The following is a 17,573-nucleotide window of genomic DNA, read 5'->3' as shown; positions in this document are numbered from 1 at the left end:
CGGTTATCATTTAACAAGTAACAACACTTGCATTATTTCTTTTTTATTGGTATAAAAATTAAAAAATAATTATGAGTACATAATACCTATATTTGTAGTTACTATAAGTTATTAATTCTAATTCTGGATTTCAAGACTTGAGAGTCGAGAATAAGTCAGTAAATTGTAAATATACTGTGTTACTTGATACGTTTACTATAGTTATGTAAAAATAATTAATAATCTTTAACTAATTGTTAAAATACCCCAAAACACTTAAGTAAGTAATCTTGATTGTATCGGTATTAGAAAAAAAAAACGTATTGAGATAAGTGAAATATGTACATCAATCATCAGGTTATATCATCCATGTCCACATATGTAATAGATAGGTATTCGATATAGAATGTATTTTTGTTTGTTTAAAAAAAAAAAAAATATATGAAGAATACCCATAAACTAAGATAATTATTATCTACAATTTATCTTAGTTCATGAGAATACTGTAACGATTATCACGTTACAATACCTAATAATATAAATATCATAAAATTATCTACCTAAATGTTTGTAAGAAAGGCGTGTATTTATTTTGTGGCAAATACCAAATTATGGTAATAACTAATAACTAATAAGGTATTAATAGTTGAGTATTGAGTAGAGCAATTTAAATTTTTAAACATTTAGTCATCCACAAAATTAGTACTCACATGAAATGTTTTTTTTCAGTTTTTTTTTTTTTTTTTTTTTTTCAATCCTTAGATTGGTTAAATGACTTTGATGGCTCTCCACTTATCCCTATCCATTACAGCTACTTTTAGTTCTTTATAGTTGGTTTTCTCTATATCGTCTATGATCTGTTTCATAAATGGTGTTCTTGGTCTACCTCTTCCAGCTTTTCCTTCTATTTTTCCTTCTATTATTGTCGTTATCCATTCATTATTTCTTATAATATGTCCGATCCATTTTTTCCTCCTTTCTCTGATTGTATTCCATATTGCTTTTTGTTCATTCATTCTTAGGTATACTTCCTCATTTTTAACTTTCTCTGTCCAAGAAATTTTCAGTGCTCTTCTCCAACACCATGTTTCAAATGCTTCAATCTTTTTTCTTTCCGCTTTTAGTATCGTCCATGTTTCTGCCCCATAGAGGGCTATACTCCATACAAAACTCTTTATAAGATTTTTCCTGGTGTTTAAGCTAACAGTGTTTGCCGTTAATAGGTGCTTCTTTTTGTAAAATGCCTGTTTTGCTTGTGCTATTCTGCTCTTTATGTCCATTTCGCTTCTTCCATCATGTGTTATTTTGCTTCCTAAATATGTAAAACATTGAACAGTTTCCAGCTTCTCATTTTCAATCGTTATGTTCGAAAGCAATTCCTGCTTGCTGCATATTAATATTTTTGTCTTGTTCTTATTTATTTTCATTTTGTATTCTTTACAGCTATCATTCATTTTTATTAACATGTTGCCTTTTTTTTCAGTATGTCCAGTGATTTTCCTATTGACATAAATCAATCATTTGAAAATGTGCAGTCAGTTAATAGTAATAGAAGCCTTAAAGGATTGTTTTTCGTGGGATTAACTGGTATGTATGGATATATATCTCTTAATTCCCTACAACATTCCATGAAGTTTTTTGTCGATCTTATAGTGTGCCAAACAATTTAAATTTGTTAGGCTTATATTTTCAAACGATACATACAAGTATTCATTATCCTAAAAATTTTATAATTTAGACTATTGTTATTGGTTATCGTAGGTGGTATTTCCATTGCATTGAGCGTAATTTGTTATCCGTTCATATCTCCAGCTTTAAGGAAAGTATGTTTACCATATGTCCCAGCAACCAACTTGCAAGTCCAAAACGTTCTGAATGTAATCAAAGGACGAAAAGGGAAATTAGTGGACTTAGGCAGTGGCGATGGAAGAATAGTATGTAAATAAATATGTTTTATACATTTACAGTTTTGTATGACACTATGACTAATGGCTATAATATCATTTGTAAGTGTTTTAATTTTTAAAATAATATCTTACATAGGTTATGAATACGGCAAAAGCAGGATTTGAATCAGTTGGTGTAGAGTTGAATTTTTGGTTAGTGATGTATTCACGTTTGGTCGCCATGAAATCTAAAATTCAGCCTTCTCCAAAATTTATTCGAACAGATTTGTGGAAATATCACTTAGGACCTTTCACAAATGTTGTAATATTTGGTGTTGAAGAAATGGTTAGTAATAATTTATTAATTTTCTATGAATATATATATCCATATAATAATATATTTGTAACACATTTTTATGCAACCCAGTATTAGATTATAAATTGTATTTTTAAACACTATATTTTAAATGTGCTTTAATTTTAATTTTTAGATTGTCCATTTAACATAATTTTAAGTATTGATAATGTAAAACTGTAATACCACAGAATATATTCTGTGGTAATACTGTGTATAGTATATGTATGTAGTAGTGTGTATAATCAATGTCCATAACCACATACTTAAGATTTAAGACCTTAATTTAACTATATACCTAAAGGTCTATTTATTATAAATACACATTCTTTTTTCAGATGTTGGATCTTGAAAAAAAGTTCTCCGAGGAATTGTCTGAAGGAACAGTAATAGTTGCTTGTCGCTTTCCGCTCCCAAATTTGGAACCTTATTTAGTCATTGGCACAGGAATTGACAGAGTTTGGGCTTACAGAATATCTAAGACCAAACCATAATCCACCAGAACATGTTTTTATAGGTAACCATATTATCTATGTAATTTATTTTAGTATAAAAATGTATATTATGTAGCTGGAAAACTGACATGTAATTGTCTATGTATAGTTAAATAACAAATAAAATGAATAATTTGTAAACAAATATTTAGAACAAAAATAGTTATTGAATTTTCAATTAAAATTTAATAATGAGGAAATAAATGAAATTGTGAATCAATAACAGTTATATTTCAAAAAATGGAAGTGGACTAATTGAAGTTGATTTATATTACAACAGTGGAGATTAAATTTAAGGGTTGAATAACTCAGGTACTCTGATTGTATTTAAAAAAATGTTAATATTCTATACTTGTTATATTGATAATTAATTAATTATTAGTTTTTATTTTTCAGTCAATATATATTTCACTAATAGTTCATACTCAGTTGTATTATGTGTGTATACTCTGCGCCATGAGAGAAGGAACCAACCCGAAGGCATTCCCCCACTTTGTGAAATTTAGTTCCTTCTCTCGTGGCGCAGAGTATAGTAGGTAATACTGTAGTACTACAGGTGGTTCCTATTAGGTAATTATCCGGACAATTAATAATATATACAATTTTAATACATAATTTGAGTACGAGTACCTGAACATTTGAAACAAAATACAAATGGGATCAAGTAAATGTATTTTTATTTTCTATTATATAACAAGGTAGTGTATAATAAATAATAGTTTAAATAAATAATTTAAGTTAAAAAAATACATAATGAAATGTCAATGGATATCACACTCTTATCGTTAAGAGATCACAGTAAAAAAAAAAAAAAATGCCTTTTGATGAAAAGCTAAAGACAACCAATAAATGAATATGAAAATAAATTGGGTATATTAATGTCAATAATATGTTACAGGTTTTGCTTTATCAAAATTTAACGTTATTATTTAAACAAAAAATTGAGCAATTAAATTAGCTAGTCCAACTAATGATATTGAAACGTGAAAAATGACTGATCCAAATGTTAAAAGATTTCTTCTTCTCTGAGATGCCAAATGTAACATTGTTGGTAATGTATATATGTAGACAAATCCACAAATTGCTCCACTAAATCTAAAGAAAATACAGTAATATATTTTTATGTACAGTTTAATTAATAAAACATAGTTACACAAACAAAAAAAATTAAAGATTTTCTTACCGTATTACTGTTCCTATATGTGGCATGAAGATTGCAAATAATATGCATATGAAAATGACAAAACAATTAAGTGCAATAACGTGTAAAACACTTGGGTATATTGATAGCTCAAGAGCTGCAAACACTTGTACTCGTAGCATATATGATATCAAAGGGTATACAGTCAATAATTGAAAGAATAGAAAAACTCTAGCAATAATGCTAAAGACATCTGTTCTAGGAAAGTTGTTTAAAAAGTTCTGAAAAAAACAAAAGTTATCAGCAACTGACTTATTACTGTTATTATGTACATATAATAAAAGATTTAAAACATAATAATTAATAATAATATGTGGCTCAACTTTCAAGTACCATAATGTATTAACTCAACTGACTATGACTTATTTATACAAATATTGATGGTAAAAATAAAAACCATTAGTCGCATAGAGAAAATAGTTTTTAAGACTGTACTAGACTTTAATATTTTATGCAGCCTTGATTATTTATGAATTAAACATTTTTTTTTTTTGCTAAGCCCGGCTGGTCCTGGCGCTCAGAACACATTTGTGACTGCACCACACCAGGCCACAATTTAAAAATTTGTAAAGGTCAAAATAATTATTTTTAAAACTGAGGCTTGATTTAATGATTTGTGTTTTGTTTTAATGACATAGTATTCAACATTTTTTGTCCAATGTTTTTCTTAGCTTATTGTTAGTAGTTATAATAGTTAACATTAAGAGGAAGTCAAATGTGTTATCTCTGTCTTACAAACATACAACTGTACACTTGGTATAACATATCAAATTTGAAATCAGCAGAACTAGTTTTGTGTTGTCAGGCTTTAATATTAGAGCAAATTAACCTATCATAAGACTTAAAGGTAGGTATAACTATATAAGTGGTATAAGAATATTTTCTGCATGTGTACGACATTTTGTATGATATTTCAATTATTATGCAAGTTATCAGTATGTAAAAATGCTCAAAACACCGTTAAAAATTAAAATATTGTAAAAAACCAACGTACAAATAGAGATTCACTCTAATATTAATGGTAACAACACAAAATTGATTCTTTTGACTTAGATTTGCTATGCTCTATGTTGTAATTTGCTTTGTGAAGCTGGAGATAAATGACAACACGTGTAGGTATGAAGTCCACTTAATAACATATAGCAATGATTAATGAAGTGTTTGATATAAAGAATTAAATCTGTTCATGTACAAAAATGTTATTTAACTAATAGAAATAAAAATGCCAATATTTCAACTGTTCTAAATTTAAAAAAAAAACTTATAATAATTGTATTTTACAGAGATGAATGGGTTGGTAATATGCATTTTTTATTTTATATTGACATTTAGATTAGGTTAGGTTAGTATATAATTTCTTTATCAAGTAGGTAATGAAATGATTTGATAGGATTTGGATTTTAAAATGTATATTCTTATTTCTTATTCTAGTTTGTGTAGTATGTACTATATTATGTACATTGTATTTTATTATCTATAATAGAGTTATAGTTCATAAATCATATTATTGACTTTTGGCGAACTCTGTACTTTGGCCCCAGAGTGTTCATTAGAAAACAGTTTGTAGAATATTAGTAGTTGTTATAATATACTTACATCCTCGATGCAAGATTTAGCTAATGGAAAACACACATAGAAAGTAATTCCAATCAATAAATACGTTAGGAGAACAAGAGTGAATGCTATCGATAGATCACGACCCTAAATGTATTGAACAAAATTTCACAATTAGTATTTGATTTTAAAATAATAATATAGTTACTTGCGTTATGTTTTTGATTTTCATTGTTTCTCATTATTGTAATAATAATATTATGTATGAACATCGATAACGTAAGCATTCCAGATGTTGCAGGAAATGTGTTTTTATAAAATTCAGAATAATCTGTTAATCCTTCTAGCGTTGGAGCAGACATATTTATTCCCCAACTATAAGATTTTATTAGGACAAATATGAATAGATACAGAACAGCCAGAGTTCCTAGAAAATCAATTTTAATGTATTTAAGTTTTATGTGGATGTACAGAATGATTCACCAAGCATGCTCACTTCCATTTTTTTCCTTTAATAAAGAATTTATTCATATTCTAATTTTTAAAACTTTTAAATACACTTAAAGTCCATATTATCAAATTCTTGAAATTGTTTGTACTTTGCAAGCTATATCCAGTCGTGATAGAAACTTCTGTTTTTCAAATAAAACCCCCCTTTTTAATGTAAATTATTTATTGAGTTTGAACATTTTTATGTAGAGGACAGAGGTACCTTTTCAAGGTTACCTAGGTTAGGTTAAAAAAACATAAAATAAATGTAACATTGGATCTAATATTTACTATACTTGGACCATTTTTACAAACTATAAATATTAACAGATTAATATCAATTAGGTACTACGATTTTCAAATAGCTATACTGCTATAGCCTTTCACATATTCCATACCAATTATCATGAGCCTGTTGTATTTAAAATACAAATTTAAATACTTCGTAAACCACTTGTTCGAATTTCGAATTTGATACAACATTTTCAGCAAAAATGTCCGCTAAATAATTTACAGTAGAAAAGTGTTTTGTCATTTGAAAAACAGAATTTTTAGTCTTCACAGGATCTTCCCTAAATAGAACAAACAATTCAAGAATTTGAATAAACGATAGGCGCCCCGTACCCAATGTGTAAAAATATCAAAAATCAGATTTTGAATAACTGCATTATTGAAGAAAAAAGAGGTAAGTACGCATTGTGTGAATCATCCTTTTTACAGTGATAAAAAGGTTTTCTATCGTGTTTGTCCCTGTCAATAAATATTATATTTATAACATTTTTTTTAAAAGTTTTTAAACTATTTGTTACCATTATACATACTAATTATCTACTAAATTTCTCTTTTGAAATTGTATTTAAGATTTGAAAATTATTAACTGTATATTATGATAAATAATAATAACATTCTTTTAATTACCTACCAGAAAATTTGCTCCGATAAACTGAATAAATTAAAAATATTTTTGAGTGAAAATACTTACAAAAACTAAATGAATAACTGTGTCCATCTACAATATTATTCAGTAATTATGTGCCCAATCAAAATCAAAGAAAACGAACCATAAAAAAAATATATATAAATATAAATCATCGACTTGGCAGGACAAATGCTACTGCTTTAAAGCTACACCACGCGTGTAGTCGAATGCCCATTAATTTACCCAAAGAATTAAACTTCGTGAAAAACGTAGCCGATCTGAAGTTCAACAGCGGGGCAACAATCACGACGAGAAATATCGGTACCGTCGTATTGAGATCCCAAATTCGTTCGTACAATGTCCACTGCCTGGTCGTGTTGGACGTAGCATTTATGAAGTTCGCACTGTTTGGGCATATTACTGAAACGAAATAATTGCAATAATTTACATAGTGTAATACGCAATTTTTTTATTTTTTTTTGGGGGGGGGGTGTGATTAGCACCTCTGCTTTTTAATTTAGCACCCTCATAATGTATGCTATTTGTGGACTGACTGAAAAATAAGGAGGTTCATCGCCCCAGTTTTTTCATTGAAATGTTGCCACTATGTGCATACGTAAGTACCTACGTCAAAACTTATAAAGTTCACATACAACTCAGACGATATTATGTCAAAATTAGTCAAATACAATTTATTTTGAAGCATAATGGATTTAAATTGTAATACCCCGACTTACGGTTAGTAGTGTTGAACTCAAACGCCCCGGTGTTTTCGTCCGCAAAGAGCAAATCTGCAGCCGCGCCAAAAGTTTATTTTATAAATATAGGTATATCAATCGGTCACAATAATATTATAATTTTTTCTGGAAAAATTACAATTTTGTCTTACCGTGAATATATCCGACAGAATAATATAAAAAATTCGACATCAATATCCAGTATACTATGTTGGCACCTAGTAAAATGATGAACGAGAATAATTTCGCTATGACTTCGGCCCAAGGGCCCAGCAATTTTTTGCTCAATTGTGCTACTTCTCCGGTATCATTTCCTTAAAAAAAATAAATGAATATCACAATATAAGAAAATGTAATTTTTTCTTATTTTATCGCTCAATCGATTTTTACATTGGTAATATTTATCAACCTTTTTCACTTATTGTCAATTTTATTCATGGGCCATTAATCATTAATCATAGTTTTTGAAATATATTTACCGTGAAGTACTTGCACTCTAAGAATGCGATTTGACGTGTATAAGCATAGTGCAGCTATGACGAACATTAGTATTAACCCCATCACTAGTCCTGCACGTTCCACGCTCCAAGGCATTGCCAATAGGGATGTTCCCATTATTGTGTTCCATATTGCGAAACTAAAATCAAAATATTACATTATTTATACTACCTTTAGTCTGCAGATCAGTGGTCAATCTATATCGGTCAAATAAATAAGGATGATAAACAGGTTGATTAATCGTCATTTAATGCGGCGGTAATTTTTTGAGATTTGTCACGGCGTGGTGCGACGACATTATTTCAAAATTAATCTATGCAAAGGTCAAATATCCGAGGAGTCACATATAATATGTGACATATTCAAGCTCTTTCCTGACGAGGCATTGAAGCTGATCAACAGTTAATTAATTCCCTTTCAAATGGTTTTGAATCCTTCAGATCTTCTTGGAAGAATCTCTTTTAGAGTGCCTTTTTATATTTCCCGAAATCAGTTTGTTTTTATATCCCAAATCAGACCATTTGGCATTTCGTACGGCAATAACCCCTATCACCGTATGTTCAGAACCCATAAACTCCATAAACAACCTACATTTTCGTATTTTTATATTATGGATCTTACTGTACCTATGTCCTATATTATGTTTGTTAACCACATTGTAACTTCCGTTTGGCGTTTTTAATCCAATATATATATATATTAAGTGTTAGTAATAATAATAAAAAAAGTTAACAGTCAACATAAAAAAATGTTTAATAACGTAAGTAGATAGGTAGGTGAATTGCGCGTACATATCTATATATACATATATACCGAGTTATTGAACGGATATTGAATTAACTGAAGTAATTATCCATATGATATAAAAAAAAATATTATGGTGTTTTTAAAACCAAAAATTCGAAAATTATAAAATTAGAATTCTAATAACTTTCATTAAATTTATACGGCATTATAGTTCTCTATGAATGAATAATAATCGTTTTAATCCATTCTATCCTTTCAACCCTCTATTGCTCATAATCGTAATGTAAATATGGCACTGACCTTAGGTGTGCACAGTGATTTTCACAATATCACAATAATCATCTTTTATAACTCGCGACCAAACTTAGCTGAAAATATTTGTGAATTTTTATTTTGAAAATTTGAGTGCCCTATATTACTCATTATTCATTAAGCAATTATTATTATAATATATATATATATATAAGGAAACCCTGCACCCGTTGGTATATTTTACGGGTTGTTGAACCCTACGTCGGTAGACCCGGCGTGCGTGAGGTGCAACGACCCCAGACTCTCCAGGGTTAGTTTGGCAGATCAATAAACCCCTTTTGCCGCCGCCGCTGTCTACGTTAGTCTCGGGGAACCGCGCGCATTCCGCTGCCGACGTCGCACCGCGGCTTTACCCCCATTCATCGAGAGCCGGCCGGCCGGCCGGTCGGCGGTCACTATTATATATTTATACATATATTTATATAAATATATAATATACAAGACATGCTCGTTTACGACGTCCGTCACTCTCCGACCACAGTAAAAAATATTATATAGACTATCTCGATCAGTGTATACATTTTAAACGATATCCCTCACTGTCTCGCTTGATGGGCCTCTATCTCTAAAATATATACGGCACGGTCGTTCGCTTATCCACAACCTCAGCGGGGATGACACTGCAACAGCAGACGTCAGACTGCACCGAATAGTAAGGTAATGCACACGCGCATATATATTAGCTGATGTAGAGTAGTCAGTAGACGTGTGTATTTAATACTATAATAATAATTAGTATGTAATCTAATATAATATGAACTGTGAATAATATAATATTATAAAATATAATAATATGTTAGGAAAAGTGCGTGCGTGCATGATGCATAATCATATATCGACGTATCTTACATGAGTTTTAAAATACTCTGAATTTTATTCTTAACCCGATTTTACCCGCGCGGTTTCTATACACGACACGGACATAGGACTCAAATATACTATAAGACTAGTAAGACTCAATGGTATTATGACGTGTTGGTGAATATTATAGACGAACTCATCATTGCATGTTGCCACGTGTCGCAATAGTCACAGCGGATATCCGTAAATATTTAATATATTTATATAAAGGTTATTACCTACATTTTAAGTAGTATTTAAAAATATTGATTATACATTGTTCGAATTTTAGTTTTTCAACCTTGAAAATCCCAACCTTTCGTTTATTGTACACATTTAAACCTTTAGTTATCGAATTCAATCAACGGTTCAACGTAGACAGAATTATATGCGAAAGCTGGTAGCTTATTATAATTATTGTTGATATGTATACCTATTATAGTAGACAATTGTTTTTGACTCTTTTAGAAAATATCGTGACTTTGCTACAACTTACAAGCAACAACAGTATTTTTTATAAATACCTATATATATTTGTTGGGTAATAGTAAGTTTGGAATCGTTTTATCGATTTTAAAACGTATTCACCTCGTTATTATAATATCTTATGAAATACAACGAACGACCGTAAAAATTAATTAAAAAAAACTATTATATATTTTTACTTTACACAATTTGTATCATACCTACTATTTACGATGTTATTTGAACTATGACTTCAGACTTATTGATTTACATAAAATATATTATACTAGTTAAATAAGTACCTAATTACCCAACACTTATAATACTTAATGAATGATAATATAATTTAATATTTAAAAATAAAATACTTACATGGTAATTATACTATTTTGGGTGTATGGCTCATTGGTAATCTATAAAATATTTAAACATATTGTTGTTAATTTAATAAGTCATACAATGTGATATTGTAAAAATGTACCTATATAATAATTTTGTGAAAATATTTACTAAAATAAGAAATTTAACCTATTTAGATTGAAACTTTAAAATTATAATGTACCTATTCATTGACCAGAGTATTGGAGATTTATACAAAGTTATATACAGTAGTCACTCGATAATTCGAACCTCGATAATTCGAAAAACTCCATAAATTGAACTAAACGATGAGTCCCCCGAGAAAACCTCTATAATAATAAGAAAATACATATATTCCGGTCCCCTCGATAATTCGAAATGTCTGTCGGTGGGACACCCTCTACAATTCGAATTTTTTTCCACGAACCTCTATAATTTGAATTTCCTTAAACGCGATTATATGTAAGTTCATATGTATATACAATATACATATAAAGAGTATGTACAATCTATTCAAACACTCGGTAAATCGAAAACCTCTATAAATCGAATTTTTATCTCGATCCCCTGAATTTTGAATTATCGAGTGACTACTGTATTTATAAATGATCATAATATATTAGTCATGAGTAGAGTCCATATTTAAATAATTTTGATTATATATTAATAAATTATTTTAAATTTTGATCGGAGCGATGAATATACCTATTGGTTTTACAACTATTGAATTTTGTGTATTTTTTTTTTTTTGTTTATAATATATTTTATTTTTATACCCATCATAACCTTTTGAATCAAAAAAAATAGCCAATCTTCAACTTGAAGGGTGATTTGTCGTTTCTAAAATGAATTTGGATTAAGTTTGTAATTGGATGGAGGGAGTACAGTGCCTACTATTCAACATGATTAGGAAAAACGGGAATATTTAAGCAGTTTTTTTGTAAATCAAAAAAAAATTTACTGTAGATACTTGACATTTTCACAAAATATTAAAATTTTCTCTACCATTTGCGTAATTTGACTTACATTTATGGTGTTACAAACTTTTTAATTTTATATTGGATATTCTGTCCCCCAGTCTGCCCTTCAATGGCCCCATTCCTATGATACAAAAATATAGCGATCATTAAAAGAAAAAATATTGTTGAACTTAAAGTAGTTCTGAACTACTTAAGTTAACTAACAAAAATTTTGCAAATTTTCGGGAATCTTACGAATTTTGATCAAATTTAAATTACTTATTAAATAAAATCGTGCATATAAAGCATTAATACTTTTATAATGCTATAATAACAACTGATTAAAAACCTCAAATAATATTTTAAAGCAATCTAATCCAACATAATATTTTTATCGATATTTTTTGAGTAAAACTAATAAAAATTTAAAATCTATATTGTCAATAAATAGCTCAAAATGAATAAAAATATTTTGAAAATGTTTTATCGCATAGAAAATGCGAATATAAACATTTGGCGAAAGTACCTATTACAAGTATAGTTAAGCTATATGGTTACGGTTTTTCGTTTTTGAATTATAACAAAATATAAAAATCTATTGAGAAGATTATAGCTAATTTGCATTTCAAAAGCTCATAAAAAATGTATGTAATTTAACGGTAAACTTTTATTATTTGATATACCTAGGTAGAAAACTTTATGAGGAATTTGTATTAATTTTTTTTATTCTTAGATATAAATAGAATTTTTTTCATGAATTTCTATCTAGAAATTAATTTTCAAATTTTTGCGTTTTTGAAGAATTTAGCCAAAAGTTCTAACTTTGAACGCTTATTAAAATATATATATTGTGACAATATATTTTTAATATTTTCAAAATATGGTAGGATATGAACAACTTATGAGGAACCTTCAAACCTTGTATTAAATTGTATAAGTTTTTGACGGATAAAAATTTTTTTACCGACATTTAAAGAAAAAACTAAACATTAAAAAAATCAAAAATGTTGAATTTCTATTAATAGCTCAAAAAGTACAATCTTGTACAAAAAATGTTAGTATAGATATACATTTTGTGAAAATTATAAGTATTTATACAGTTAATTGTTTTTGAGTTAGGTACACCATAATAAAACAATATCAAATAAACTGGTTTTACGTAAAAATTCCATGTTTTTCTTAAAATAAATTGTTTTTCCTGATTATTTGGAAAATGACTGGAAATCTTTTACTTTTGACTCCCCTCTCCTACTCCCCCCCCCCAAAAAAAAAAAATCCTGCTAGGTTAAATTTGTTATCAGAAACTACACCCAAAGCTGAAGAGGAAGCATTTTTGCCACCCCAAAAGATGAAAAAAAACCATACGTTTATGGCCCCACTCAAAATCTAAAATAAATTACTAATGGTACCTATGTATATAAAATTATTAAATATTAAAATATCATGATCAATTCTCGCCGGCTCCGCTCAGAATTGAAATTATTATATGCAATGATTTATACTATTGAATTTAAAAAACCATCACGGTAACTCGTCCATACATACATAATACATACATCAAAGCGAGTTTTTATCATTGTTATGACATGTATATTTTCCATTCAATTATTGTTTGTTATTTTTGTATTATTATTATAACTAAATTTTAAATCTACCAATAACAACTTATTCTGTTATTATTATACGTGAATTATTTTATTATCAGTTAGTTTTAATCATCTTTAGTTAATAGTTAATATTTTTATTTTTTAATTCTTAAATAAAGAAATAGTTTATTGAGTTTGTAACATTTTAGATTCTGAGTGAAGGCAATGGTTTTATAATGATAGTTTGTACGTTATTTTTTTTAAATATTTATAAATGTATACAATTTCATACCTTATAAAACACTTTATTAAATTTAAATTAGTTTCCTGTAGAAATTATAGAATGATTAACTAACATTATATTAATATTCAAATCATTAATATGCGACTTAAAGTTTTCAAAAAATATTAAATTAAATTTAGTTTTTTTCTAAATTAACCGATTCGTGTTCAAAATATAACCACAAAAAATGGAATACGATATTATTTTCAAGGCTTATTATATCATATTTCTGTTTACAAATTACAAGTACCCAACTATATAGGAGCATTATAAACTATACTATGTAGGGTAGTATAATATTTCTATATGTACGAAAAATGTAATTATTATAGCGTGTGATTGTGGTTTATGAATTAAAATAAACGGTTTTAATTATTTTCTATACACATATAAATATATAATATAATATAACATATTTTATCGTTCTTTAATTTTTAATCTATTTGCTATAGGTACCTACCAATAATTATTTTAAATGTATTATTTTATTTTTAATATTTTTTATTATAAACGTATTTACATAAAACGCATGTAGCAAATATTAATGATTAGTATATTTCTTATCGTAAATTTTAGTTTATAATATATCTTATCAATTCATTATTTATTAAGTGCCTAATACAGACGTAGGTACTGTTATATGTAATTTTTAAATTTATAATGCCAACAAAAATAATTACAAAGTATAAAATGTTAGGTTAAAGTAATTATTATTTAAAATACTTGTAGTAAAATATTAATGATGAATTAGTCTTAACGATAGTAATATTGTATCATTTAGTTCTAATGACGATTATTATTTTGTTTTATTTACCTATTAGTTCTTAACTATTCATTAGTTGTTTGTGCGAAATTGTAAACTGAAAAATGAAAAAATGTAAACTTACAGTATCGCCTAATGGAATGTAAGGTTGTAATTTTCGATAAAATTTTGGCCTGTTTAGTATATCATAGTCCAAACTAAAAGATCTGAAAAAATATTACATTCATGTTACACAGTTTAATAAATGATTACTATATTTACTTAGAACATGAACATGTATTTAACAATGTATCTGATTGTCGAGCATACCTCAAGTAATACGGATATAGTAATTCATTGGCCTTTGACTGAGTAGTAGGTGTTTTATTATTCTCTAAATCACTGTTTTCCGAATCATATTTAAATATGAATCCATTGTCTCTGAAAAAAAATAGAATTTTTTTATAGACACTATGGTATAGTGTAAAAATGTTGGACTTACAACGCTATGCTTGTTCTGCTCAATTCTGAATTTAATAGTGGTTGGATTTCACAATCCGTAATCATAGACTTGGCCCTGGGTCTACTGGACCTTTTAAACGATTTCTTAGAAACTCGACCCATTGCTTTCAAGTGTTCATAATAGAAACAAATAGGAAAATTGTTTTAATAATAAATTGCAATACACATACTCCACATGGTTACATATCTAACGCACTCGTAAGACTCGCTCGTCTTTTATTTTTCCATTTACACTACTGCTACCTGCTGTGCTATGTTGTTCGAATCTTATCAATAACAATGACCCTTAAACCCTATTCACCTTGTTCTCGTAGCCTACTTTATGGAATCACGCGCGTCTATATTACAGTATAGTAGACCGTCAATAATTTTCGGGCAAAAGATGCATAACGTTTAAATAAATCAGTTTGGTCAAAGGCGCAAAAAGGAAGGCGTGGTTTGAAAAAAAGAAGATAATAACAATGCTTATGCAAAAACTGAGATTGAAAACAAGGCCAGATTAAATTTAATTCAGTAGTTATAGTCAGCACCGAATGGCGAATATCGATTCGCATATAAATATATATAATCAATTATACTATGTATACCTATTTATTATATACCTACATTTGTGTGATAAAAATGTAATTGCTAATTATTTTTAAGGTATGCACCTACGTACTAAGTGTGTATTCGCTAACATATTTTTATGCAATCTTGGATATTATTGTTGAACGATTTTCATGGCCAATCAGTCTGTTCAATATTTATAGATCATTGAAGCTGAATAACATGTTATCGCGGTATTCCGTTAATATATATTTAGGCGCATCGTGCATATGTGCTCAGACATAATATGTTATATTAGCCAATAGTCATAGCCCATAACCTATTTAGTCAAATCGTACAATATTTAGTAACTATTCACTACTATATTTGATGTAAAATGTCGATAAATATAAAAATAATAATGAATCGCATAAACTAAAAGTGACGAGCAAATATATAAATAACACTACTTTAATAATATTCAAGAAGTTGTCACTTATTAATATTATTATAGGTACTTCTTATAATTTTTACCTTATAATTAAAATGTCGAAATATAACAATTAATTATACTTACCATTGTTACAGTTTAGATTTTATGTAATATCATATATATATATATAAAGTTTTGAGTTATTTTCGTAATGATTTTGTTACTGTAGCTAGAGCGCATAAAAAAATTGCTGGAGGATTCCACAGCCATAGGACATGGCTCATAATAGGTTCTACATAGTAATTATAAACGCGTGTGGTACAAAGTGCTTATATGCGAATACTGTGGTCCGCGACTAGTTTGACATTATATTATAGAGAAAGGTGACGTCTTGTACACATTCAACATGGTGTGGATGGAAAACTGATCAGATGACCTATGGGCTATGATATAAACAACTTTATTTTTATAGTTTATTTAAGGGGTGGGAGACGAGAGTTGATATTGTCTATAGAGAATGTTTATCCAGCCCAGATTAAAAATAAAATCTGCTCGTAAATGAGCAGTGGTGGATCTAAGATTTTTTATTGAGGGGGGAGGGGGGTACACGGGTAACATACATTTTTCAATACAATGTTAAATACATATTTATAAAAACACTTATATACATATTATGCATTTTGAATAGTATAGAATTTTTATTTGAATCTGCTACAGTTAACACGAGTCTATAAAACTCAATCCGAAAACTGTATCTTACAAAAAACTCAAATTGGTATATTATGAATATGATATGTATATTGTATATTATATTTATTATAATATGTAATATCGATTAACGGTCAGTCATAATAAATTGGAATTTACAAATTTAAAATATAGGTAGTAAATGTTTATTACCTATATTGGTTACATATTGTTTTTAATTTTTAAATACAGTTTGTACCCCCTAATTGAATTGCACTACCTGTATTTATAATAAGCGTTATCATTCAAAATCAAGTTGATAATTTAATTTTAAAAAGTATTGGGTATTTTAAATTATAAATGTTAATAAAATATTACTTAAATAATTAGAAAAAGTATTTTGATGTCAATTACTTATCAATAGGTTACATACATGCTTTAAACGGACTCTAAGCTCATTACAAATAATTGTTAGGTTAGATGTGATAAAATGAAAAACATTTTGTATCGAAGATGGATTTAAGAGGACGTTTCACCGTCATTAAGTGTTGTCTCCGTCTTACAAGTGCGTAACATACCAAGTTTTACACTCAGCAGATTACGTTTAGCTCCGTTAGTTTAAAAATTAGAGCGAATTGACCTCTTATAAAATTCAAATGTAAGATTATTATATAGGTAATGTCATAAGTTTTTTATTATATTTTAATTTTAAAACGAGTTATGAGTATTTTAAAATTTAAAATAGTTAGTTTATCTTAAAATATTCATAGACTGCTTCAAAATTAAAATATAATAAAAATCCTTGCCTAGATACCTTTAAGTTTTAAAAGAGGTAAGTTCACTCTAATTTTTAAACTAACAAAGCTAAACGTGATCAGTCGAGCATAAAATTTGGTATGTTACGCACGTCATGTAAGACGGAGACAACAAAATATGTTAGTGCAACTTCCTATTAATATATTTTTATTTTAATAGACTTGATCAATTTAATATTTTA

The 17,573-nt window shown here is 28.1% G+C and overlaps 2 protein-coding genes across 5 annotated transcripts; one reads left to right on the top strand and one right to left on the bottom strand.

The window, feature by feature from the left end:
* The first annotated feature begins 20 nt into the window (after positions 1–20).
* LOC132944011 (ATP synthase subunit C lysine N-methyltransferase) lies at positions 21–3,136 on the top strand. 4 transcript variants are annotated; one of them, XM_061013217.1, is made up of 6 exons: positions 27–259; positions 1,463–1,566; positions 1,741–1,913; positions 2,023–2,211; positions 2,559–2,737; positions 2,867–3,136. In XM_061013217.1, the coding sequence occupies exons 2-5, from the start codon at positions 1,464–1,466 to the stop codon at positions 2,712–2,714; spliced, it is 621 nt and encodes a 206-aa protein (XP_060869200.1). In that variant the 5' UTR covers positions 27–259; position 1,463; the 3' UTR covers positions 2,715–2,737; positions 2,867–3,136. The 4 variants fall into 4 exon arrangements, with proteins under 4 accessions (XP_060869203.1, XP_060869200.1, XP_060869201.1 ...); XM_061013218.1 differs by lacking the exon at positions 2,867–3,136 and adding an exon at positions 2,824–2,859; XM_061013220.1 differs by lacking the exon at positions 2,867–3,136 and having other exon boundaries at positions 21–165; positions 2,559–2,859.
* A 238-nt stretch (positions 3,137–3,374) lies between these two features.
* Positions 3,375–15,279, bottom strand: LOC132944005 (neutral amino acid transporter 9-like). Its single transcript, XM_061013209.1, has 12 exons — positions 14,909–15,279; positions 14,737–14,847; positions 14,552–14,633; positions 10,849–10,889; positions 8,094–8,251; positions 7,767–7,928; positions 7,615–7,668; positions 7,121–7,297; positions 5,682–5,896; positions 5,512–5,616; positions 3,898–4,136; positions 3,375–3,809 (listed from the first exon to the last, which is right to left on the bottom strand). Exons 1-12 carry the CDS (start codon positions 15,028–15,030, stop codon positions 3,644–3,646), a joined length of 1,632 nt encoding a protein of 543 aa, XP_060869192.1. The 5' UTR covers positions 15,031–15,279; the 3' UTR covers positions 3,375–3,643.
* Positions 15,280–17,573: the final 2,294 nt, after the last annotated feature.

Source organism: Metopolophium dirhodum, chromosome 4 (genome assembly GCF_019925205.1).
Source record: "Metopolophium dirhodum isolate CAU chromosome 4, ASM1992520v1, whole genome shotgun sequence".
In the NCBI taxonomy this organism is placed as follows: domain Eukaryota; kingdom Metazoa; phylum Arthropoda; class Insecta; order Hemiptera; family Aphididae; genus Metopolophium; species Metopolophium dirhodum.
The sequence above is the reverse complement of the archived record's forward strand: the minus strand, read 5'-3'. Positions and strand labels throughout refer to the sequence as shown.

Coding starts and splice junctions, on each gene's coding strand:
- LOC132944005 (XM_061013209.1), bottom strand. CDS start 15,030: ATGGGTCGAGTTTCTAAGAAATCGTTTAAAAGGTCCAGTAGACCCAGG. Junction 10,890..14,551: donor ACATTCCATTAGGCGATACT/GTAAGTTTACAT, acceptor AATATTTTATAG/ATTACCAATGAGCCATACAC. Junction 3,810..3,897: donor CATATAGGAACAGTAATACG/GTAAGAAAATCT, acceptor TATTTTCTTTAG/ATTTAGTGGAGCAATTTGTG.
- LOC132944011 (XM_061013217.1), top strand. CDS start 1,464: ATGTCCAGTGATTTTCCTATTGACATAAATCAATCATTTGAAAATGTG. Junction 1,567..1,740: donor GTTTTTCGTGGGATTAACTG/GTATGTATGGAT, acceptor TGGTTATCGTAG/GTGGTATTTCCATTGCATTG. Junction 1,914..2,022: donor GCAGTGGCGATGGAAGAATA/GTATGTAAATAA, acceptor TATCTTACATAG/GTTATGAATACGGCAAAAGC.